This window comes from Ochotona curzoniae, unplaced genomic scaffold (genome assembly GCF_017591425.1).
Source record: "Ochotona curzoniae isolate NIBS_2020 unplaced genomic scaffold, NIBS_Ocur_1.0 scaffold_4505, whole genome shotgun sequence".
Lineage (NCBI taxonomy): Eukaryota > Metazoa > Chordata > Mammalia > Lagomorpha > Ochotonidae > Ochotona > Ochotona curzoniae.
The window spans coordinates 11,953,497-11,981,242 of NW_024467118.1; the positions used below are offsets into that span (position 1 = coordinate 11,953,497).

The following is a 27,746-nucleotide window of genomic DNA, read 5'->3' on the forward strand; positions in this document are numbered from 1 at the left end:
CAATACAGCATAGACAACGTGTATTACATGAGCTCAAAACATATTTCAATCAGTGTACATCACAGAGCAATGCTGAGTTCCAAAGGGGGGTAAAATGAGATCTGAACAGGTGTTTAAGTGATGAAAAGTGACATTCACTACCCCGCCACTCAAGAAATCATGAAATATTGCTCCAGACAAGGACTAGGACACTGGTGGGTTTGGCAGGTAGTCTCTCCAGCAATCCTGTGATGTGGGCAGTTTAGCCTTCTAGCAAACTGCTTTTTCCTATAAACAACCCCACTGATGCACCCTCTCTCCTGCTGCTTCCTTACATTCTTTGTTTGGTGTCCCTCTCATCAATCCCTCCCTAATCATTTTTTTCAAAGAGACATATTTTAAAAGACTCGATGCCTCATGCAGATCGTCCATTGCCCTTGACTCCACCCTTGGTAAAAACCACAAGAGACGGCTGCCTTCTGCACTTCTGAATCTCAGCATATGCCAGCTGTTTGACTGAGCTGCCTCATCTATTCACAACATAGACAGAACGTGTGAAAGTTGGACAAACATAAAGACATAGTTCACTATGTCAACACTCAACTCTTAAGAAGCACTTAGCATAAATTGGTTGAAAGAATGACTACTATAGTTACTGAAAGCTAATACAATTAAAGGCAAATGAATTTAATATTTGTAGTTACTAATCCAGCTTTCTGTTTATTACTCATTAGCAGGAGTCATAATAATGATTAGGGATCTAATTGCAATACAAATGGAATAAACAGAACACCTTACAGATAGATCAGTAACAGCAACAACTATGATTGTTAAATGCATGGTGACATTATTTGCAGGCATGTCCCCATTTTACAGGCAAGATGTCCCTGTTTGCAGGAGCCAGGTAGTTCCAAATGTGTGGATTTAAGAATACAGCCAGAATTGCATGCAAGGCCTTCTAGTAGCATAGCTAGATCATGAGCAGAGAGAAGGATGGACTCCTGGAATACATTCATGGAATGAAGGGGTTTTTTTTCCTTTTTACTTTAATGTAATATACTTATATCATGATCATTAAGGTTATTATGGAAAAGACATTAGAGGAAGCAAAACAAAGCCAGAGAGTGAGCCAAACATGAGACATATAAGGAATGGTGTCAAATGATGGAACGCTGTTTATGAGATTTCTCCCCTGAACCAACCCTGGCATACGCTTCCTCCTCCATCCTGGCCACCCAGTCAGCTCTGCTTCTGACTCATTCTTCCTGAGACTGGAAAATAATGATTAGTGATCCATTCTCAGCCTTCATTTTACGTTCATCTACTACAGAGTCCCACCTATTCTCCTTTAAAAATGCAAAGTGAGCATTACTTCCAAAGAAAATTTCCAGAGGTCATTATGAGGTGACAGTAGTTTCTTTTACTAGAAAGAGGAATGGCCAAGGTTATACATGGAAAGATGCTTCACAGCACTTGATGAAAACTGCCTTGCAAAACTGTTCTGAATAAACCACACAAAAATACACGAATGCTACTTTCTATCACGGCCACTTGAACTTCGCTTTTCGTCCATGCAAACAAAAATGCTAGTACCCAACACCTTAAAGCCCACAAACGCACCCTGATAATACAAAACTTACATTTGAAAGAAAACATTTTATCATCAAGTCAATTAACATGCCTAGTAAACCCATATTAGAACCACACCTCGGCTTATCACACCTCCTTTCCCTCTAACAAATATCACATGATTCTCCAATTCTAGTTTTAACTTCCAACTTCAATCATAGCTAATTAGAGTGACAACCATCAGAAAATTCAGCGAGTTTGAGGGGATAGGTTCGTTTTATTTCTAGAATGTAAGAAACATACATGAAAATTTCAAACGGCATTTGCGGCCAATAAACAATGATAATGAAAGATATGGCTGAATGATAGGAAAGCTATGAGTCATCCAGGTAAGATTAGCCTGCTTATACCACTTTTCAATATCTTTGAGGGGAAGGAACATGCTGTTATTAAGTTTAAATAATGTGTGACCAGTGATAATATCAGTGATAGAGTGACAGAAAATAACCCATACTGCCAGGAATAGAGTCCTCCTCTTTAGAGAAGCTTCCCTCATGGTTTCCAGGAAGGGACCAGCCAATGCAAGCAGTAACAGAAAATCTGGAGATAGAAGATACCAGAATTTTTTTCCCGAAATATTTACTCCTGGATCTCTGTTGGCTTTCTGTGCCCCTCAACTGCAGAGCAGTGCCCCTGTCTAGCAAGGTGCTGCACCCAGAGTTCCACCTCAGGATCCAGGAAGGTTTCGGATGCCCAGCTTCATCTCCCCTACGCCCCTGACAGTAATTTCAGAAGGATACATCACTCCTTCCTAGGCTGTTTAACTTGTGCCAATACAGAGTCTCCATTCCAAATGCTTTTCCTTGGTGGGGGATTTCTTTCTTGTCGGAAGCAAAACTTATACACACATCAACCAATTTATAATAACCTTGATAGTTCTTTTCCTTGCTGAAATTTGAGTATTTTCATAAGTACTTAAACTAAGTGACTGATAGGTACTCAAAGAAGTTTCTGGTAGGAGAGCTCTGACTACGTTTACCAAGAAGAATAAATACAGTTATTTCTATGAATACAATTTCTTCCCTTTAGATGATACACTACGTATTTATTAGTCAGTTTACCTAAGACTATGATAACAGAGGAAACAGCTACTTTCCCTTCAGGAGGTCTGCGGACTCAAGTTTGACAGCAGATTGAGGGATGACCGTACTAAATTCCATCCATAATGAAGGAAACAGTTCCTAACTTGACACATGCAGTTCCACTTAGTCTCATTTATCCAGTGTGCATTCACTAGATGGAATGAAGCATGTATTACCCATCAGAAGTGCTATCTTCTAAAGACATTCCCCATTATCCACCTACATCTATTCCTATATAAAGGACACATCATCCATATTTGAATATTATAATGGCACATCAAAAGTAGATTGCAAATCAGGAAGGCATTGGGATAATTGACCCTAAATTGAACCTTATTATATTGATCTGGATGCTGTAAATTTATATTCATTTATGGACTTCTGTGGCTTACAATATATAACAAAATATTTGCCAGTATTTTTGTTTTTATAAATAATACCAATACAGATATTGCAAATTTTAAGAACTCATTTTGTATGATAAAAATAAGTAAAAATCATTTCTGGTAAAATGAATATAGCTTATTGTAGCTCAGTAAATCTTAAACGTTGAGTTATACACTGGGACATCAGATTAGCTCAGAAGAAATCACTAAGTACAATATTTCTTCATCTGCCACCTAAGACACTGTTAAAACCAAAACAACAACTGTCAGAAAATATCTCCACTGTGACTGGAGACACCGCTAGTAAGACACATCCAACGAAACTTTGAGCTCATGATAATTTCTTTGCATTCCAATTTTTTGTGTTTCTATAAATGAATTGGATACTTTGTATCCAATAAAAAAGAATCAAAAACACAAACTATGTATTTCAGAATCAACCATTTTTAAGGGTAAAACAAAATAACCACTTGTGGAGACACTGCCACCAGTTTGAAAATTAAGGATGAAAAAGAAAAAGGAAAAGTTCATTTAAGATATAATAATATTGTTTACATTTTAATAACTACAGACATATGCTAATTGTTTAGAATACAAAATCTTACAGCAGGTTTTTTCAAGCCAGTTCAGCTGGGTTCTCTACTTCTTTGTTAATGACTAGCTAAGGGACTTGAAAGTGCCCTAATGAATTTTACATTAGATTCCACAATATGAACAGTATATATTATCTCAGCACCTAGTAAATGCATAAATGCATCTTCCTAAGTATAATTTTTAACATGTAAAAATTGTGGTTTGATTTTACATTTAGTATTAGAGACTGAGACAAAAATAATTTGTACAAGAATAAAATTATGATCACATTTCTCATGTCATCAATCTGTTTCACGACTTTGTGAAGATCTGCTCATCCTAGTTCTCAGAGTTCAAAGACAACAGAGCTCGCTTTTCCCTCCTGCGGTTAAAAAAGTGATGCTACTTACACCGATTTCTAAATCTACAGAGGATGAGTGATAACATATTGTCAGTATGCAAGCTATCCATAAATTCAACATTAAACATTGCCACCCGGTCACCAGACATCCTCTGCGTTTTGGACTTAACACACAGTTTATAACTTCACAACCACTTACCATTTTCATTAAATCCTTGAAATCGGGACACCAAGAAAAACTATTCTACAAACGGAACAAACGAAAAGGACAGAACAGTGCACCAAAATCCAGTAAGAACCAGGCAACATCAAACATGAAAACTGAAAAACTTGCTTTTATAAAGTATTTCTCTAATTTCATAATAAGAAAAAAGATCACCTATCACACATTATCAAGGGGGAAAAGGTTTCATGAGTGGTACATTGTCCACACTGAATGCTTAGAGCAGGCAGACAAGCACGTATAGCATGAACAGCAGCACCGAGGAAGCAGCCCAGCAGAGCTCTGGAGTTGGCAAAAGGCAGGTGCAATCCCTCGTAGCCGTTCTTTACAAACGTCACAAGTCACCACAATGTACACTGCTTAAAGCCAGCACGAGGGGTTTACCATCGGCACATGAACACCCTTGACATCTACATCTAATACTCTTTTCTGAAACAATTTGATCACCAATTCTCTTAAAACTATTTTCCTTATCATGATATCACCATAAGCATAGTTGCAGTCTTAAAAAGTTTAGTTGTTGTATAACTGTTTATATTCATCTCCCAGTAATGTATTTTCTAGTACACAGGTTTGTTTTTGTAATGAACCCTTTCTGTCAATTAAAAACAAGCAAGAAATGCAACAATAATTGATCCTTAGCCTAAACTGAAGTGGAATTCTAGATTAACCAACATGTATCTTTCAGAGGATCGAGAGGCTATTGAAAAGCATTATTTTTTATGTTTCAAAACTAATTTTGGTCCCACCTGTCCTTAACTTAATGACAACACCATTTGGGAATTTCATGGGCAGCAAAACTATTGGGGAGCCTTATCACGTTAGAATATCTTGAAAATAGTTTCTTGTGATCAATACTTAGATTTAAATAGAGTTTCTATTTCAATCGTGCAAATTTTTGAACACTTAAACGCACTGCAATGAAACAAACATCAAACCTCTCATGGACATTTCAGCCTTCAGCTGTTTTCCCATTTTGTTCACATTTTGCAAGGAACTCAGAAAGCCAAAAGCAATGTCCTTAACTCTTTGACTGCCAAGCTATGTGATCAACTGCTAGAAATTAGCAATGGATTATAATGATCAACGAGTTCTGGAGAACTCCCAGATACCTGCAGAAAACAGAGCTCTGTGGTTTTCTTGGAAACTGCAGGGAGCAGGAAGAGGGCAAAACCCCTCACACAAACAGGCTTTGGGCTTCATCTTTACACTGCTGCCTTAGTCCAGCGCTCTCTTAGACAACAACACTGCCAAGAAGACACAGATCACCCACAGGCTCCAAGTCCACCCTACATTTGAGCTGCACTGCACATGACTTTAGAAACATGAATCTCAAGCAAGCCCTCACAATTGCATTTTATTGACAATCCTAAAAATAATCACAACAAGGAAACAGTGAAGCTTTCCCATTCCATTTCAACTTTGTTACCAGCCAGCCTCTGTTTAAAAAAAAAAAAAAAAAAAAAACGAACATTACCTGTATGAAGAGAACCTGTTAATAGTCTGAGAAGGTACTGGGCAAACTTCAATATTTCACGTTTGCACCGTTTCCTACAGCCACTCATGCTGAGCAACAAGATATTCCTCTGAGGAGAGCCAGGAGTCTTTGCCAATTAAAAAAAAAAAAATAGCAAGAAAAAAACAAACAACAGGAAGACTCTGTCTCTTAGGGGAAACTTCTGTCTCAGTTTATGTCAAAGGCTGCTTTACAACTCTTGTGGAATTAGCTGCTGGTGCGTGAATCGGAAACGCCTTTTAAAAGCACAAGAAGCCAGATCCGAGCTACCACAGTAAGAGGGTGAGGAGGAAGCGCTGCAGCTCAGGATGGTCAGTAAGTTCTGTGGCACAGGCTGCAGTTCACATTTGTAGTAAGCCGCGGCTCAGCATCCCTTCCCAGCAGCGGCAGCCTCCAGACCGTCCGGAGGGAGGCGGGGCCAGCGCTGCCAGCTCATCAGTGAATCAGCATGTAAGCAGGTGAGCAAAGGGGAGGACAGGTCACTGGGTCTGAAACCCCTTGGATGGCAAGACAAGCCCCTGGTGAGGCAATGGAGCATGCCGAGCAAGAATCTCAGGGTCCAAGGATGGACAGAAGGATTCCAAAAAGGGGAGGGGGAAATGAGAGTGTGTTACTCAAGGTCAGACAGCAGACAACTCACTGCCACAGTGTTAATCAGATTCCAAATGCTTCAATGAAAGCAAAGCTCACTGAGAAGCTGACCCCGATTCTAAACAAGGAAGATTTCCTACTGAATGGTGGCAACACTGCTTTGTGTCACAGAATACGTCGCACTTCACGGACTCAGAGGTGGCAAACAAGCTTATACCTAAAAACGAGCTCTATATTCCACACTGCCTAGAGTCAAGTGCTGGGAACCAGGAGAGACCAGTAACACAGCTCCAACTCTCAAACCCTCTAGTTTCCTTCTGGTTGACAGCACGCCAAACTTAATTTCCTACTCGATCCTAAGAGCCGGAAGTGCCTGATTCTTCACATCGCTAAAATGCAAACACCATCGCCCCAGTAATGGGCTTACCTGACTTATTTTAAGATCGAGAACAATTGTGAAGTTTTGCACCTCACCACTTACTTTAGGACAGTGTTAGAGACCGCTGCTATGAAAGCCACAAAACTCCAAATTTTTAAACCTCCCTGGAAGTTCAGTTTTTCTGAATTTGTATGGCCCTCCAACCATTTCTAGAATACACCTGTTAATTTATACAAGCATTTTCGTTTGTCTTGGCCAGCTCCCTATAAACACAAATGCTATCTTTCTGAGATTGTGAATAGGTAGGATTCATGGAACATTTAAACCCTTAGACAGCTGTCATCATTTTGGGGGGAAGTCACATGTACCAACAGTACTGTGGATGGAATACTCCTCTCCCACTGAAAGGAATTCCACTCCTGGAATTACTGACAAACACAACAGTGGCAACACATTGTTCATATTCCCACAAGTCTCAGTACTCCAACCATTCGGAGCACCCTAAACAATTCTACATCAAAGATTTGGTGACTCTGTTGGACTCAGCGATCTTTCCCTAAATGCAAACGATAAAAATTCATGAATTATAATATAGGTAATTTAAATAGTCCTCTCTCAGATAAACTGATAATGTGAAAATTCTTCACAAAAGAAATTTTCTGATCATATGGTTTTACTGGAGAACTCTACCAAGCTTGTAATGAAAAATTAACATTAGCTCTTCACATCAATTTCAGATGACAAATAAGTAATAATTTCCAAAATACATGATTAATTTTCTATAAGCCTGGTATTAAAGGCAAAGATAAACATCATAAAAATACAAATACCAGTTCTGAGAATTGACCTCACGTTCTTAACGTTATTCAGGAGTGATAGGCCAAATATAAAATGAATCATGAAATTCAACAAGGTGGAGTTCATTGCAGAATTGCAAAGTTGGCTTAACATTTAAATGTTAAATTACACAAGCCATTATGTTATCAGGCTAAATGAAAGAATCACATGATTGTATTAAATGATGCAAAAAAAGGCACTTGAAGATTTTCAGCATTCATTCATGACAAAATATCTCTAAGAAGCAGGAATCAACAGAAATTGCTTCAGTTAAATAAAGTGTACCTACAAAAATAAATTGGTTACGCACTTATTTGTTTAAAGAATCAGTATAGACCACACTGTTAGAAGTATCACCCAGTACAAGAGTAAGAAGAAATCAAAGACATACAAATTATTAAAAAGATGAAATCATCTAATTTGCTGATCAAAGGCCTCAATTATTAATCTAGCCACATCTTAACATAGATGTTAAATATTCAAATGCAATTTGAAAAAAATCTATCACACTATTAACACATGAGCACTGAAATATTAAATAAAATATTTTGTGAAAATCTTACAAAATGTGAAAACACATGCTGAAACCTAAAAACTCTAATGTAAGAAATAAAAAGACAAACAAATGAAGAGACATACTGTGTTCATCTAATAGAAAAATCAGATTGGTTCATAGGCTTAATAGAATGGCAATCAAAACCCCAGAATTATATATATATAAGAATATTTATAAAGCATAAAATCATATTACAAAATTAGAGTATCTGTAATATTTGGAAAACTAGTACTGAAATCGAAATTATTTTAAGACTGATAGAGCTACAACAATTAAGCCTGTACTGCTACTGGTGGAAAGATTGACAAAGTGTTCTAATGAAATAAAACAGATCCACGCAAGTATGTGCAAATCATCTCTGACAAAGATGTAAGATCTACTCAGTGGAAGGGGACCATCTTTCAAGAACAGGTGGAAAAGCAGACATCCACAGGCAAACACCGAACCTTGATTAAGGCATCACACCTGAACAGAGTAAGATTCAAACTTGAAAATTAGATGTAAACTTATAAAACACTTGATAAAAACAGAATACCTCAACAAGCCCTAGGATGAGGCAGAGTTCTCAGAGTTGACATGAACAGTAAGTATGAATGAAAGTCTGTTAGGAGGGTGAAAAGGCAAGCCTCAGAGACGAAGTACATGTTGGCAAGTCACACGTAACAAAAGACTAGTGTCCAGAACACAGAAAGGTGTTTCAAAACTTGAAAAATTAAACACAGTCCAACAGGGTCACCGGAAAAAACAAACGAAAGACTCATAACAAGACCTTTCACCAAATGGCAAACTTATAAAAATGTGTTTAGATATGACCAAAATGCAAAGAAAGCTAGCCTATCATTGCACATCTAGCAGAATAACTAAAACACATTTTTGAAATAATGATGACATCAAACATGGGCGAGGATCAGGGGAACTGAATTCTTCATTGTTGATGTAAAGGGCAGAGGCACTGTCACTTCGGGAGATAGTTTAGTAGTCTCATAAACATGTAAGCGCACATCAACTATAAAACCCACCTATTATGCAGAAGGAGAAGGGGAAGAAAGGGGAATGGAGGCATCTCTACACAAAACTCATAGGAAAAAAATCATAGAAAATAATAAAAACAATCTTAAAATTTTAAAAAATAGGTAACTATTTAATAATAAAAACCAGTTATATGCATGAGCCATTTTATCCCAGGAGAAATGGAAGTTTATTTCACACCAAAAAACTGTATTCAAACCTTTAAGCATTCTACTTGTATCTGCCCAAATATGCTTGGGTGCCTGCACCCATGTCAAAGACCTGCTAGAAGCTCCCGTCTCCTGCCTTTGGACTAGCTCATCTCCAGCTGTTGCAGCATTTTAAGGGTTTGAAACTGTGCATGGAAGATCTTTCTTGTTCTCTCCTCCTAAGTCATCTTTCAAATCAAAATAAGTAAATATTTAAAAAAGAAATGTTTGTGTAAGCTCCTCCCATTTGCAGATACACAATACAACTTTATGAGTGCTTATTAAGGTTTCTTGTCTTCTAGATGAAACCAGTTAGCACTTTGGGCACATGGTATGGAGGCTACTGAAGTGCACTGCCTTAAAACTACAGTTTAATTTGAAGGCAAAGTGGCTCATCATGAACTAGAAATCAAAGTTCCTAGGATGAGAGATGAATCACAAGCAGTGGTCTTATTAGCTAAGGTTACAGAGGAATGTCGAAGTGTAGGCTCATTTCAAAATGTATTTCTCCTAATTGCATCTTGGAGGAAATATAGTTTGGACTAGCTCTTTCAGAGAAGGCAAAGTCTGAGTGAAAACAAAAGGTGAATGCACTCAGGTGACCCTCGGTGCCAGAGAGTGGAAAATTCGATAGCCCTGCTTGGCTAAGGGAAGGAGTCTGGAGTCCCCTGAAGATGCCAAGATTCCGAGGGAGACCCTGCTCACCAAACAATGCTCTCTCAAAGACTGCTCCGCTCAATACATCCTTTCATATTCTGTGTATCTTGGTGAGCAAAGACATTGTTATGCTTTTCAAATTGTCACAAAGTTGCAAAATTAAACATGTGCAGCATAAAAATAGCACACCACAGGGCTGCAAAGAGAGGCAGAACAGAGCCTTGCGGCAAAGTCACAGGTTTGGAAAGTGGGTCTCGACAGAATATCAGACTAGTTAGTGTCCATTAGATAACAGTACCCCAATGCCAAGTCCATTATTACTCCTGAAGCATCATTATTCACCTACTCCAATGACTAAGGAGCATGCCAAAACACTATTAACATTTGCATCAACTTTATAGATAGCTTTGTGAATGCAAAGCAACTAGAATATAAGATCTGCAGGTATGAGAAGTCCCTGTTTACCATGCATAGGTGTTTTTCCTTGATTTAAACTTAATAAATATTTTGCAAAATGCAAAGAACACCAATGGTATTGAGGTTGTAATACCATGATTTAAAGTCACACAATAGAGATGAAAGCGTAAGTAAATTACAGAATTTTATGTTCTTCTGATACAAGGAAGGTAAGATTCTACAAATATTTACATGTAAATATATTTTAGATATTTCAAAAAGACAAATCAGCCCAGGACTAATGAGGTTCAGCTATTTTTGTTGCTGTTGTTACATCATTTTTTGAAGAGAAAGAGCCTCAGCTTGTCAAATACAAGTGTTCAGAGCTAAGTAGTGTTCATGGCTTAAATGTGTATTTGAGAAATAGTTCATAGTATTTTTAAAACGACTCTCCATCAGTGAAACTGCCTACCCACAATGCTGTCAACAGGCTTTGTAATCATGGTGGTAGGTAGGAGATGGGAGCAGGTGCATTTGGCTGATGGAGAGGCCTCAATGCCAGAGACAGCCTGAATATATAATATTTAAACTAAAAAGACACTGGAGAACCCTGCCCAGCACAAACAGCGCTGTCATCCTGGGCATGGAAACACATTTGCATATCAGCTTACAGTACTGAGAGAGAAGAGGCTGGGAGAGCAGCAGGAGGACAGGGCTACATGCCAGTTATAGATTCAAGCTACAATTCTAAGAGGGTAAGATGGGTCCCTAAAGTAACTGTTCCACAAAGTGAACTCAAAAGCAACATTTTAAAGAAATACGCATCAGTTTATTTTTGTCAGGAGCTATTTCTTTGCCACTTCGGAAGGAACTGAGGTTCTAAATTAGCACGGGAATAAACATCAACTTTTTATCTTTACTCAGAGGCATTTTACTCAAATTTAAGCAGTAACAAAGCTTCCTGCCTGACAAAATACTGTGGTTAATGGGAGAGCAATAACAGCAGCATATAAGGATGGGACAAGTTTAAAATGCTCACCTATGATCATTATTTTTTTTTATTTACTGGGATTCCTAGAGCTTATGCATTCCATTACATTCAAATATTTACTCATTTATTTTCCTCTATCAATGGTATTTGGTGTATTTGTATTAGAATCGCCTGGCATGCCTGTTTAAATTGCAGAATATGAGCCATCTGGCATTGACCCTAATGGATCAGATTCATGTAAATGTTCATAAAATAAATCCCAATGAAAAATATTTGTCTGTCTTCAGTGAAGAGGCACAAAATTTCCTACCTCAGTATCTGGGCAAATTGTTGGGTTAAACAGTTAACTTCTTAAAATTTGATGAGCAGAGAGACAAAAGAGAGAGACCAAAGAGAAAGAACACCTGCCCTAATGATTGATTCTCGATGCTGACAATGGCCAGGAACAAAGCCAGAAACTGTGAATTCAATCCAAGTATTCCACACTGGTTGCAGGAACCCAGTTACTTGATCTATCAGCTCTATTTTTCATGGTCTGCATTATTGGGAAGCTAAAGCCAAAAACAGAAGCCAGGCACTAAACACACATACTCTGCTGAGGGAGGCAGGCATTTGCACGACTAAATGCCCATGCCATAACATATTATTTTGAATTTTAGGTAACTAGCTTAATAAGGATATTAAAATAAAGGATTAGAACAAACAATACATTTGGTGACCACCCCTTGTCTCAACCAAACACACAGATGAGTTGATTAAATTGATTTTTGTTTTGTTTCTGCTCATCACATTCATGTTGAGAATTGCATTTGTTTAAGTTACATGGTAAGCATTTAGACATAGCAACCACTTAAAAAAAAAAAGTCAAGGTTAAAAGTCACATGTCAAATCACCCATGTAAAACCAGCAGCTTAGACTGCTGTCACTGAAGGAGGCAGAGATGCCCCAAATGCTGCTATGATACACTCAGTGTTACATGATTTTTCATTTGAGACTGAATGGCCTTGCATCAAAAGTCATGAAGCAGCAATGACAATCACAACTGCAGCTATCTCAAACTTCTGTCTTGATTATACACCCTTCCACTGGCTTACACAGCAAGAATTAGGGATTATAGGGAAAATGAAGACCTCTTTTGGACTTTATCTCACAATCCAAATTGAATTTGACTAGCTGAAGGAAAAAAGCAGCTCAGGTTCCTCAGTGCCCCTTGAACGCCCTTGAGTGTTCCCCCAGGCTGCATTTCCTAATAGCAGTGTGAAGATGATCACACTGCACACACACCCCTGGATCTTCTGCCATCCCGCTTTCTCAGCGCAGTGGCCTCATTAAAGTTTCAGGACCCTGCCACCATGGTGCACAGCAAAGTAACTTAGGGGTGCTGACCTTCTCCAGGAAAACCAGTCAGATAACAAATGCATGACAACTGGCAACACTGTTTGTTGTAACTGAAAACCATCTAATGCAGTTTAAATGTTGCAAGTGCTCTACAACATGGGTACTGCTGAGCTCTGACTAGGGAAAAATATTCCAAAAGCTTTTGTAACAAATTTTCTGAATTCCAAGTGCAGATCTGTCCCTAGCAGCCCCTCTGCTCTGGGAGAACCTTGTAGTCAGGTATGAGTCTAACAATGCTGCTTTCTCAAAGACTAAAATAGGGCTAGTTGATTTGTGTCTCAATTTCCTGACCTCTCAGGGCAGGGCATTACTTGCACTATTAATACTTTGTTTTTCAACTCTTAAATGTCCATGGAAGGACTGTTCTCTTTCTCTGCGCGCGCACACACACACACACACACACATAAAGCCACATAGTGTCACCTAGAGAAAATGTACTGCTCTCTGCTATCTTCTACCTTTATGGGTAGATATTCTAGATACATTTCAACACTTCTCTTACAAACAGCTCAATGGAAGGTCCTGAACATAAATCCTTATGGTATGAAGTTATTTCCTGCTATAGGTTATGTCATCATCTTAGAGGCACACCTCTTATATAATGTCAAGTGAAAACGCGAGCTAATAAAACATGTATAGAACATGATCCTATTTTTATAAAGACTCTTCCTCAACAGGTGTGTACTTCATTCGCCAAAAACAAAAAATACTCACATCCTCCATCAGAGGCCGAGAATAGATGATGAAAGGAAAGAAAACAGAGCAGCAACAAAATGAAGTTCTTATGAAACAGTGCTAATATTTACAATATGAAAGTTATGAAAATATTAAAAATACAAACAACTATGAAAACCAAATATACCAATGATAAGTATATTTTATTAAGTGGTGAAGAACACAGGGACTTTTCCAGGTGAATTTCTTTTGTTACACTTTTTTTCCTTAATAACATACTGACTTGCTATTCTTCTCTTCCTCCCTCCCTCTCCCCTTCCTTCCTTGTCTTTAAAGAAAACATTTTTAAAGAAATGTCTATTTTCTGACCTCACACTTGGTCTCTAAAATGTTGCACTACAGGATCATTGCCTTTTTCACAGCTACTCACATTGCCCCCCAAGCTCACATCAATTGTTCTTTGGGAAAATCAATCAATTTCACCTATATTACTCTGTGAACCATTAAAACTATAATAGACAAATGTGTATTTTCAAGTGGCCAAAGCACAGTATATGACTGCTTTTCAATGATATTATAGAACATGATCAACTCCTCTTCTGAAACATCTTTAATGTGCATTGTAATTGAAAATCGAGTTCCAGAAATCATGATTTCAAGAACTGGGTGATATAGAGCGTAAGATAATCACCAAGATTACTTGTGATTAGGGTTTCTATCACCACTCTTGCTCCACAGTGCCCCCAGCATGTCAATGAAAACAGTACCTGGGGGTTCAATTCCCTTATCCTTGTTGGATCAGTTTATGTTTCATATCTCGCATCTTTCACTTTTGCTATTGTCTGCTTATCTATTGCACATTTGGACACATTCTCAAGATCTACCCATACCAGTTGGGTTATTCTAGAAAATGACTGTTAGCGCTGTTTTCAGATTGCCTTCTTCCTTGATAAATTACACTGGACAGTTTAGAACTATGTGGTGTTTTTATTTACTTGTTTTTGCTGAAATAGAGAATTACATCAACAAATGTTTATCCTGATACAAAAAGCATAAATCAAAGCCATGAACATTTGCTGCCTTGTGGAATTTAAGGCAAACTTTTCCATTTGGACAGCAGGCATTAATGAATCCATCAATTTCCTTTTATTTATAAGTATCTTCATGCAGAATAAATGACAGCATGTACAAACATTCCACTAGACATCTTAGTAAAAGCAAGTCCTATGGTTTCAAGACCATATGAAACTCCAAAACAAAACTTTCATGTACTGTTCATTAGTTTGGGTAAGTCATTTAAGATGTCCCAGCCCAAATTACTATATGCATAAATGGAACTAATCATATCCACCTAATAGATCTACCCAATGCAGTTCTTGTGAGATTTTACTTATATATATTTCATTTATATATATATATATATATATATATATATATACACATACACACAAAAAAAAAACACATTGCAAAGTATCAGGAACATAGGAAATATTTCAGTGGAACTTGCTGCAGCTAGTATTACTAGATACTGAACTGATAACAAAATTTTCGCAAAGCAAGCATCCAATAGAGCCAGAGGACTGGGGGCACTTGCATCCTTCAATTCCTAGAATGGCCTTGCACGTGAATGTGGTTATTTGGATACCTGGCTTTAACCCCTGCCTTGCTTATCGTCCAAAGATCTATGTGGCCAAAGCCTTACAGTAAGGATACAAACAAGGAGGAAGCCTAGTCAAAGCATGGTGTTTGGAAGAGCAGTTGTGGAAAATGGTTACATTGGGTTTGTTGTTGGGTAGGCGCCATAGTCTGATCTTGATGGTTCTGTAAGGGGAGACAATGGAATCTGTTCCCTCTTTATATGTGAAGCTCTTCATTTTCCCCAGGGATCCTCTCAGAGGGATTTCATCATAAGATGAACCAATGGATCACTTCATACTGGACCTAAACCTCAAAAAACCATGAGCTGAAATAAAACCACACTTTTATCAGTAGTTTGTCTTAAGTATTCCATTGTAGTGATGAAAAGGTGACGAATACAAACTCTTATTTTGTGAGTCAAACCTTTCATATCTTCCTTTTGTAGGTTTATTCCCTCAATGTCTCAATAACTCATGCTGGGTCAGGACAAACCTGTGAGCCCAGAACTTTATCCTGATCCAAAGTGGGCGACAGGAACACAAGAATTTGGATCATCATTGACTGCCTTCCAAGGAGCAAAAGCAGCATGCTTAATCAGATGCGGAGTAGCTGGAATTGGAATAAGCACTACAATACAAAATATGAGGATTTCAAACACTGGCTTAACTGTTACAGTGCCTTTTAAAGAATGAATGAGGATGTAGCACTTTCCTTAGGGAACTGTGACAAAATCTGTTCTCTCCTTTGTCCAGATATAACTTCACTTGATATGTATTTTCCATTTCTCTTATAAATGATTTGAACTCAGTCAGAAAATATGAATTACTTATTATAGATTTACTTATATCAAAATATACTTATTGTGGTAACATTTATTTATATCAAGCTCGAAAAAATAACAAAATATTTGTTCCAGAAATTGTTTAGGACCACAAGTGCCAGAGGTGAGCTGCATCAGTCACAGATACACTAACTGAAAAGGGTTGTTCAATTAAGGCTTTCCACTTTCATTACTTTCTTTCTTGAAAAGACATGCAATTCTCATAAAATGGCTTTCATTTTTATTTCTTTATACATCTGGTAACTTAACTTGAAGATTCTACTTGATTCTTGCATTATTTATTCACTCATTCATTCAAACATTTATCCTTGAAGGGCCTATAAAATCAGGGCACTTTGATTCAACTTCTGATTTTTTTAAGATCAGCAATGGAGTGGAAACACCTGGAATCTATCTAACTAGAGAGAATGTGTATGCAAATTTTGTTAATGTAGCTAGTTAAGACTTTGCTGTAATGATCTCAATTTTATGGAGCACAGCTAAGGTAAGGATTATGCCATATTTGTACTGGTCAGCTTAGATCATCAATAACCTAAGAATCTTCAGTCTGCTAACAGGTAGCCCAGTATACTTATGCAGTCCATCCAACGGCTCTTCTGAGAAGAGGTAGAAATTTCTATTTCCTTGGAATCCTTCCTTAGATATAATTAAGAAGTTAAATATACAATGATTTGATGGGCACAGTTACATCAACAAATTAGGTAACACAGCATCTTCTGCAAGTCTGATTAACCCATTCAAAAGACTCAATCCCTCCATTTTTTAGAAATTATGTGACACAGTTTCATATTTCATAGGTTCCATTCTGAAGCAGCATTGTCAATGGGAGCAAAGCACTGTAACCAAGCTGCTGTCAACCTTCCTGTGTTAAGAGCTCACAGTCAGTGCTTTTTCATGGTGCTGTAATTTGGTATTGATTTTGTTGTTCTTATTGTGGCTGTTCTAACTCATGCTGGTTGTTGAGCTTGTCTCATTGTTTCTCAATTATGGAAATGTATAGTGATGGAGTACTGGGTTCTACCATATCCCGATGTGGGGGAATAATGGAACATGCATCTCTGCTTCCAGACGAAAGATGGATTCCCAACGAAACTGTTGGCCATGTGTAGACAATGGGATGCTGGACTGTCTGACATTGTCCGTACCAACAGTGTCGGGGTACACTTACATAAGAGACTGATAGAATTATGATTCCTTATGAAGGACACACCATTGTAGTAAAACGGGAAAATCTGTTGGGGAGTGGGATTTTGGGGGGGAATCCCAGACTATACAAAATTGTACCACAAAATTCAAAATTCAAAATAAAATTATGTATTTCTTAATATGAGTTCTCTGCTAGTATTTTGAGAAATACCTTCCAAGAAGCCAATTTTTGAAATCCAGGTACCAAGTGAAGAAAGCTCTCAAGCTGACTCTACTCAGACATGAGTTTTCAAGTGCACATTTCGCTGTTGGAAATCCTTCAGGGATGTTAGCAAATCCCTTTTGCTTTCTTAATACCCAGAGTACCCATAAGCCAATGATTGTCAAACAGCACTGCTGTACTCCGAGTATCTTTGTTCATTTTGATGGGCTGTCCTGTGATTGTAGCATGTTTAGTATCCCTGGCTTCCACTGAGTAAAATGCCAAAAATACATTCTCAATTGTAGCTACCAAAAATCTTGCTGAGTATTCCTTAAAGTTCCCTAAGGGAGTAGCACTTCTGGCAGAGAACTGTTCTATGTCCATGAACTTCATTATTTAGGGTACCACACATTTCCTTCAGGCCTTAATAAATGAGATTGTGCCTATGATTTAAGCAATGCTAAATATAAAATTCACTTTATAATGACTATCACTTCTTAGGATACATTGGATTGTAAATATTAAATCAAAGAATTAAGAATTGGGTAGGTTTATGATCCTCTAGGAAAGCGAAACCTTTGCCTAGGGAATGCAGAACATAAGACAAGGCAGTTTTACAGTAAGGATAAAAATGAAGAGAAAGAATTCCAAACACATATTCCCAGATACTCCTACTGAATTCATAGCCCCTACGAGCATAAAACTCACACTGCATAAAAGTTATCCATAGCAATAATTGAATCTTTAATAAAGTTGCATGTATACTCCATGTAAGATGAAAATAAAGAATAACAATAATTAGGAATGGTTCCATTTCATCTGGTTAGTGAGAAATAACAATTAATGAAAGATTTGCTGCAAAACACTTTCTGTCCTTTAGTAAATTCCTAGTGATGCCATCTAAGTGCAATATTTACTCATTTATTTCTATCTGTTTGGTTAAATTACACAAACTATTACTTTTATAGGGAAATACTTACAATAACAGGTTTCACTCAAATAATTCTAAGTTCCATATGCAACAAATAACAATAAAAATTGCCAATGTCTTCTATAAAAGCAAAATGGACCTGCATTATGAAATAATAGTAATAATGACAAATAAATTCGAAAAAATAAAAATTTAAAGAGCAGATGTGTTCATTTGAATTTTATTGGAAAATCAGATATACAGAGAGGAAGAAAGAGGAAGAGGAAGATGTTCTGTTCGGTGATTCACTCCCCAAGTGGCTGCAATGGCCACAGCTATGCTTATCAGGAGCCCAGAACCTCTTCCAGGTCTCCCATGCGGGCGCAGCATCCCAGGGCTTTGGGCCATCCTCAACTGCTTGCCAGGCCACAAGCAGGGAGCTGGATGGGAAGCAGGGCTGCTGGGATTAGAACCATAACCCATAAGGGATCCTAGTGCATGCAGGGTGAGGACTTCAGCCACTAGGCTATCATCCTGTGTCCAATCAAATATATTTAAAGTTCATAAAAGTAATTCATTTCTATTTTACTGGTGCTTCTTACTTATTTTTTAGAATGTTTAGCTTATGACTATAAGCACCCAAGATCATGAACTCTGATGAAATAAAGCAGTGGAAAAAGATCTTCATAAGAAAAGATTGTATAACCAGAGGGTTAAGAGAAGAATCAAGTGATTATTTCAATGAGCAAGGCTATTTACAAATGACCATTCTGGGATTTCAAATGCCAGTTTGGCTAGGTTAGTCAGTTTTAATTTCAAATAACAACAACTGTAGTTTTGGATTCTAAACTCTTAAAAAAATAACCAATAATTTGCATTGCATTGTAGCCTTTAACAGATGACAGCACTTAACAGCAAGTAACTAACAACAAACCAGAGCTCAGCAAGTCTCAGCACAGAAGAGCCCATCTCAACAAACGATCAGCAAAGAAGCAAGTTTTTCCTGAAGTGAAACCCTTGCAGATGATAAGCAGTTACGGTAGCCAGTGTTGAAAAGCAGTAAGACATCATGCATGAGAGCGAAATACAAGAACAAAGCTAGAGAGGAGAAGGAAGAATGAGAAAGAGGAAAACCTAATTATATGAGACACCCTGGAACTCTGCAATGAAGTCATTTCATTTCAGAGGAACATAAAGAAATATAAAGGAGTCAATTTAAATTTATTACCTGCCTGCTGCTGCTTCAGCTGTTGCTAACAGATGCTCCACAAAGAACCTATGGGGAGAAGAGCATTCTCTACATTCTCCTGGTATGAACCCAGGGAGATGGTGTTGAGAAGTAGGAATACAAATGGGAATGCGTGGCATTCCAGTACAGGTGAGACTTGAATTACCAACTCAACAGTGCAGAGCAGCAGGAAAATTCAATAAGTATTATTTTTATAAGCAATTTTAAACCCGCTACTCCTTAACAATCTAGAAACTCATGGTGTGTGTTGCAACACAGGCTAGCATGGATCATGAACGATGGCATCACCAAGAATGACTCCCACACCAAAGTCGAAGAAGCAGCGCTGTGTGTGACGGGGCAGGAGGCGGTTGCACAGGATACATTTCTGTTTTCGTTTCAGTTCATCTACCATCTGGTGATGAGAGATACATGTTATCTTCAAGGTCACATTTAAACATGTCCTTGCTTCTCCTCTATGTTCAAGATATCTGCTTTAGGTCAGCAGCAACTAATTTCACTAAAAGTGTTTTTTTAAAGATTTATTTCTTTTTTACTGCAAAGTAAGATATACAAAGAGGAGGAGAGAGTGGGAGGAAGATCCGCCCTCCGATGATTCACTCCCCAAGCAGCTGCAATGGCCGGAGCTGCGCCAATCTGAAGCCAGGAGCCCAGAGCCTCTTTCATGTCTCCCACATGGGTTCAGGGTTCTAAGGCTTTAGGCTGTCCCCTACTGCCTTCCCAGGCCACAAGCAGGAAGCTGGATGGGAAGCGGGACTACCAGGATTAGAACCGGCGCTCATATTGGATACTGGTGTATACAAGGTGAGAACTTTAGTTGCTGTTACTGTGCCAGGCCCTAGCATAAAAAGTATTTTTGCTTGTTTACAAATAAATAACAGTTTCTATTTCTCCATAATTTGATTCAAGGATGTAAGAGCTGCCACCGCAGCTCAGAAGGTTAAACCACCTGAGTACAACAGCGTTCCATTTCAGAGTGTCAGGTGGATACCTGGCTGCACTAATTTGATCCAACTTTCTGCTAGTTAATCTAGGAAACCAGTGGGTAATGGCCATGGTATTTGGATCTCTGCTCTGCACTTGGGAAACCCAGATGGACTTCCTGGCCACCTGCTTCATCCTGACTCCACCCTGACTGTTGTTGCCATTTGAAAGCTGATCTAGTCCATAGAGGATCTCCTTCTTCCTCTCTTCTCTGTCTCTCCCTTTCTCTATGCAATTCGATCTTAAACATCTCATACTATACATTAACCTATAATGCATTATCTAACATAACATAGAAGGGGCACACACCTCAATCTGCAGGCTAACTGTGCCTTTAACCCAAGCTGTATGACATTGACAGGTTACTGAACTTCTCTCTGCCAAACGGTGATGAGATTTGCTTTTTGAAAATGTGGGGTAATTTACATTTTCTTCTTATATTTGGTTTTACTGTTTCCTAATATCTAACAATTATCACATTTACAAAAATAAGAAACGATAAAATTGAAAGCCATGAAAAGGCATCAAGTAAATAAATAAGCCTATACACACAGGGAAATACATACAAAATGGTTAGTGGAGTGCCACAGCAGAAAAAAAGTTAAGAAAATTTGAGCAAGATTTTGCATTAACGATTTTCATACCCAAATGTCAGGACATTTCTTTCTAATACTGTTTTTGAGTTTGGTAACTACATCCTTGATTCCCAAGCTGTACTCTGATATACAAGACCATGCTTTCATGTAAATGAGAATGAATCAAAGCTGTGATGTAACTTCATGACCTTAGTTCAGAATCTGATTACACGGTTTAGTGGGCTGATGCCAATGTTTATGGACAAAGCCATTTTTTTTTAGCACATTGTGATGATTTAAAGTGCAGTACCAGTCTGCTGTCAGAGATTAGCAGCCTGAGTCTACCCATTAAGCTGTGTGATTCTGGCAAGTTACTGAACTTCTCTGTACCAGAAGATTATGGAACATTATTTCTGCATTTGGGGAACGAGAGAAAATTTACATTTTCTCTTTACACTTGGCTTTTATGTTTTTACAATGTTCCAACAATTAACTAAATTCATACTTCCCAAAGGATATATTTGTATTTATTTGAAAGCCATAGTTACAGAGAGAAGGAAAGACAGAATTTTCCTTCCACTGATTCACGCACCAAGTGATTCTAACAGCCAGAGCTGAGTCGGTCTGAAGTAAGGAGCCAAAAGATTTCTTTCAAACCTCCCACATGGGTGCAGGGGCCCAAGCACTTGAGTCATCATTTGCTTCTTTCCCAGCCCACAAACAGGGCGCTGCATCTACAATGAAGTACCAGGATATGAACCTGCGCCCATCTGGGATGCTGGCAAGCAGCTGGAGGCTTCATCTGTCGTACCATGACACTGGCCCCACAAATTTTCAAAAAATAAGAAAAGCAAAACTGTAAGTAGGCACAGGCATTAAGTAAAGGGATATTAGATTAGACTGCACTTCCACTGCTCAACTTCATGACTCTGTGTTAATTCTAGTTAGCATAGTTCCAATTCCCAGGTAATGGAAAACATAAATCAGCCACTCATTTTCCAAAATAATTTTGGGAGCAAATGCATATCCAAGTTCTTAACAAACTGATTAAAAAGATAACACTTATCTGTTTTCTTGGTATCACACACTTTTGTGTTTTCATCATTATGCTGCTGAGCTTTAACCTACAGACAGCATCCTAATACATTCACTGATGCTTTGCCCCAGCATCAATAATCACTGTCAACCCAGCACTTATTATTCACAGGGAACACACAATTTCTTCCTACGTCTATAATAATAAGCCAACATAAAGTATCCTCATGGAGATATTAACAGTAAGTTCCTACAAATTATACACCATGCTCATGGACATGACTCTGCATTTAAACTGTGCTTTCCAGCTAAGGGGCTCTAGCATTGCCTGCGTATTTTATTTAACATGCATGTCCTCTTGTAAAGAGAGACAGATTCTTCTATTTCCAAAGTATACCTTTTCAGATTTGCACTAAAGTCTTAGGGTTTCTAAATCACAAATACCACATTCAGTCGAATTATCATGCCATTGTGCTCATTAGTCAGTGTTTCAGAGGAGAGCTGTTTTATGGAAAACCATTTATTTATCCAATCTACTGGTAGGTGCAGAAGAAAGCTGTAAAAATAAAGCAAAGCCAACACTGCATTTTCAGTTTTCATAAGCCCATTTGGGATAAGAGGTATGAAAACAATCCTTGTATATTGCGGCAGGGTTGTTGAAGCCCTGCTTTGGGAACGTGAGACAGCGGAGGGAAAGAGAACAAGTTCAAGGTACTTGTTACTGAAAGAAATAGGTTACTTGTCAGATACTGACAGAGAAAAAAAAAAAAACAGGAAGTCTCACATTGCAAAGAAACAAAGAGCGCCTGAGCAGCAGCAGCCTGAGTGAGAATGGAGGGGACAGAATCTGTACCACAAGTGCTCTCTCGCTAGCCAGAATCCCTCCTATTTTTAGTTAGCATATGCAGATTGAATTCCACACACCATTTGGGCAAGCACAAGGATTTTCAATTGAGAATAGAGAAATCACAAGTTACAAAAGCAAATTTGGCAGGACACTGAGGATGTTGCCAGGCTGTTTCCCTGACTCGACCAAGATCCAATATGGCATCTGTCCGTCCCTCCGTCCCGCCATTTGCTTCCCAAGTAGTCGGTAAGACTTGGAGATTCTGCTAAAATGTGGAACTTCTGCCACTGTACTGTGGGCATTTAGCTCCTTCCATATCCTATGAGAATATTCTGTGATATTTTATGATTCAATATAATTTTAGCATTTGGGACTATACCTACAGATGTAATACAGCGTAATTAATGTCCAAAAAGTAGGTCCTATGAAGATTTCTTGCATTAACCATGTGGAAAAAGTGATGCCTCTACAGACAAAAGGATGCAGTCTCACTAGCTATCTACTTAGCTTTTTATCTATTCACCTATGTGTCTATTTTATTTATTGTAAGTGATGTGCTGCCTTAATCTTCAATTATAATTGTTTTCCATAAGATACCATTTCATAGAAATTATATAAGTTCTTCAAAATAATAATTAACTGAAACTTCAAATGCTACCAAAATGCATCTCTTTTCCTAAGTCTGAACCCCATTTATCAGTTGACAGGATCTGCAGTACCAAACTTAGGAAGCAAAATCTTCTAGAAAATCATATGCTAATACTAACTTCTGCCGTTTTTTTTTTTTTTTTGGAACAGCCTCTGTTCTAATAGCTCAGCTCCTGGGGCTCTCAGTAAATCAGTTCATGCATTGTTTCTTTCCAGTAATGCAGAACACATATGAAAGTCAACAAAGAAGAAATATTGAGACTCCCATGACTAGTTAAGTAATTTGGGGGGAAATGCAGGAAATAGGATTTAAGAATGTCAGAAACTCCTTACACTTGGGGAAAGTTTGGGGTTTCAGTCGCATGTGATTTAGAGAACCAAACACAAATAGGCTGTTCACATCCACAAAATCTACTAAAATAAGTGAAATCTTCCTTCCTAAACATATAAAGGAGATATTTTAATATAACGGAGTGATTACTCAGGGAAATTGGTTGATTTTCACTTAAGTGACTTTTTACTATGAGAAACATACCATTTCATTATGCATTTCAGGATATTTTCTTCTATGACCATGGTAAGGCCTTCCTGTTTGGCTTATAATATTATGATCTTTGGGAAAAGGATTTAAGGTATCTGCTCAAACAATTTTATATGCAGATCATCTGGCATAAGGAGCAGATGCAGCATTCCAACCTGCATAGCATTCTGAGCACACCGTAAGGATAGAAGAACACCTTACTGATTAGAGAGAAGCTTCTAAAGAAATGTTGAATCGGGGAAAAATCTTCGGGAATGATAGTAAAGGAATCAAGGATTTGGGATCAGTGCATCTTTCATCAGCCATATTTGAATAGACCACAATAGAGCCTAGATAATAGAAGTTATCTGAAGTAGTACCTGAGAACCAAGGATTTGTGGAAGTAAGGGTTCTGACGTCACATAAAGCAGAGTTTAGTTCCAAACCATCAACTCAGTATTCTTCCTCAGAAGACCACTTCCTTGGTCTTTCTGTCCCAGGATCATCTCTGTAACCCTAAAGTATTATGGAAAGTTACAAACAACACACATGGGGCTCAGTGTTGTCCTGCAGCTGGCTGAATTGCTGCCTGTGACACTGGCATCCCACATGGGTACCAGTTCAAATTTCAGTACTGAACCTCAGATCTGGTTCCCTGCTATGGTACCCAGGAAAGCAGCAGATGCTGACCTGAATGCTCCTCCTCTTCACCTCTGTGGGCAGCCTGAAAACAGTTCTTAGTTCCTGATGCTGACTTGGTTCAACACCCAGCCACTCCAGGCATTTGGGAAATAAATCAAAGAAAGGATGATTTCTATCTGTAACTTGAGCTTTCAAATTAAAAAAAATAATATATGTAAGATTGAGACATAGATTTGACAAATGTTATGTATAATTATTACAGAAACAGCACCTAGATAGCTAATTGAACTATAATCCTAAAACAATGTTGTATGTCTAAATGCTGCTTATGAGGTGGCTCCTTATTTTTCAGTGCTAACTTATATTCAATTCTTAAGGTCTCAGTATCCCCAAACTTTAAGTCTGGAAAATTACTGAATTTTCTCATATTCACCTATGATCTACTAGTACATTTTTGGATTTCGCATAGATTTTTATGTTCAGTAAATTCATGCATTGACATAAGCTTCTTGGAGTATTATTCTTACAGAGAGAAGATGGTGATGACAAATTTGCTACTAAGCTGTTGAGGAAGACAGCCTGTGGGGCTCACTTGGAAAATCCAAGAAGCTTGTGGCAGACTCTTCTAAACAAAGACCTCAACGTGGAGTGGTGTATGTCAACCAATTCTAAACACCAAGTCAGGTTTCTGGATTTCCAGCCTCTGGTACTCTTTTCTCTGCATTATCTTTTGAGCTTCCTCCCCTCAGCAATTCTTTCCTTTCTGGAATTGCTCTGCCAATGTTTTTACTATACCTAGAAGGTCTTATGAGATGTCAAAACATTCCAACTCCATGTTTATGCAACCTAAGGCACCATCTAAACCTGGTGAATCTTGCCTATTGTTTGCTTGACATGTCTGCTTTCACTAAGTTTTAATTTCTAGTATTATAGCTAGGGATTAACAGGATTTGTTTAAACCAATATTTCTTTATCAAAACAGAAATCAAGAAAATCAGACTTCTGAGTAAATATTTCAAAACTGCATATATGTATATAAAAGATCCAGCTCCCAATTTTGCTTAGACTCCCTGTCACAACACTCCCTCCATTTAAGGACAATCATCTGGAGCTGGTGTTTAAAGTATGGTTGAAAAATTGGAATTCTCAGACTCACAAGAAACCATCCATAAAACATTTACTCTACAAGCCAAGAAAAAACACCAGTTACAAAGGCAGGAACACATCAGACAACTCTCACCAGACCACAGGAGGACAGAGGAGACCTTAAAGACACAAGCGCAGTTTACAATGTGCTTCACTTAGACCAGGGACAAGCATAAAACTTCATCCGCTGAAAGAGACGGCACAACATGGTACCAGTTTATGTCCTGCCTTCCCTACTTCCCATCTAGCTCCCTTTTAGTGACCTGGGACATGCACCAAAGATATTCCAAGTGTTAGCATCCTGCCATCCATGCATGGAGACCCAGAAGAGATTCCTGGTTTTGGCCTGGCCAAGCACTAGCTGTTGCACTCATCTGAGAGGATGCAACTGTTTCCTCTTTCTAACTTTGGCTTTCCCAATCAACCAATAAACATTTTAAAATATATTCAGTTATGCAAGACAAGCATAAGATTATTAGAAAGGAACAGATAGAAAGTAAATGCCTGGGTTAAGATATCTAAGAGATTTGAGGTGTCAGCAGATCAAAACAGAAAGTGATGTCCACAAGTGAACAACTAAAAAGTTACACGAAAGCATTACGATTCTGTGAGATAAACAAACGTAAATGGCACAGAACTGCCCGATTCCTTTGTTAGAAACCTTCTCAATGCAAATTTTATTTTAATTCCTATATTCTCTGAAAATTGCTGTCCGCATTCCTGTTGAACTTGGATCTTTCTGCTACTTGTTTAATTTCTTCTTAGGTGAAATATTAATCCTTTGTCCTGTAATATCTGTTAAAAATGTTGTTCAAAAACTAAAAATAAAGATAGAAAGGGAAAAGGAAGTTGAATGTGAGGGATGGAGAACAGGAATAATATGTTTTTAGAATTTCATCTATAAATCACTGAACCTGCTACAAATTGAAGTATAAACAGTTAAAGAAAAAGCAAGCACACCTGCTTAAATAGCCTGATCCTATTGAGTTTACTTACAATCTATAAACTCTCCACTAGAGAATCTAAAGGTAGCCATAGCATGTCTCATAATTTTCATAATTTTGACGGTTAGCTCCAGTTCGGTAGTTATCAAGACAGCCAGGAGAGGTTTACCTTCTGCTCCCAGACGACTGACTGTAACAGAATGCCACCACAGAGGTGACTTGCATCTGAGACCAGCAGCAAAGTAATTGTTCTCCCCATAGCCAGCCTCCGCATTCTTCATGTTTTCTCAAAGTGTCTGAGGCTTACAAATAAGCACTACTTTAAACAGCTAAAAACAGTGCTATAGGGAACACTAAATACAAAAATGTCCACGCAGAAGGAAGCATCTCCCCACACAAAGGAGGGCGAGCAGTGTTTTTGCCAGACCATGGAATGACGTGGAGCATGCATTAGGCATAGCATCCTAAAACACAATTCTTCTATGAGGAACATGTCCCAGACATCCTGGAGAATACAGCATTTTAATGCCAGTGTTTGATTCGGCCCTGTAGACATTTGCTGAAATCCTAACATTCTGTTCTGTGTCTAACATTCTATGTTCTGTGTCTTTGTTATGAACACCATGTGGCCCCATTCCTTCACAAATCACATATCACACTGTATCATGACTGCTTGGTTTACTTATCATTTTCTCTTCTCATATGCTGGCTGAGAGGTTATCCTGCTTACCACTGGTTATAAAGAGTTCCCTGTCCACCAGGCGACTACAGTGATAGTGGCAGATAGCACACCTGACACACAGCAGACAAGCAAACCGTATTTTTTTAGTCAATCAGTAAATCCAGATTTCTCTCAGCTGCATCCAGTAACATTCCTACTACCAAGTTCACTTTTGCTATGCTTAGGAATATTTATTCTTTTCGTTATCAAGAAGAACCTGATTTTCTTTTGCCATAGCATCCATCTGCTTAG

The 27,746-nt window shown here is 38.2% G+C and overlaps 1 protein-coding gene across 3 annotated transcripts in view; it reads right to left on the reverse strand.

Moving 5' to 3' along the window:
• The window catches only part of KCNIP4 (potassium voltage-gated channel interacting protein 4), an 889,621-nt gene that overhangs the window by 698,195 nt on the left and 163,680 nt on the right, over positions 1-27,746 (reverse strand). Inside the window, exon 1 of one of the 3 annotated variants that reach the window (XM_040965953.1) lies at positions 5,711-6,073. The exons of the other annotated variants lie outside the window; for them this stretch is intronic. Coding sequence (XP_040821887.1) covers positions 5,711-5,798 — 88 coding nt within the window. The 5' untranslated portion in view covers positions 5,799-6,073. Of the gene's footprint in view, positions 1-5,710; positions 6,074-27,746 lie in introns of those variants that run through there. 3 annotated transcript variants of the gene reach the window in all.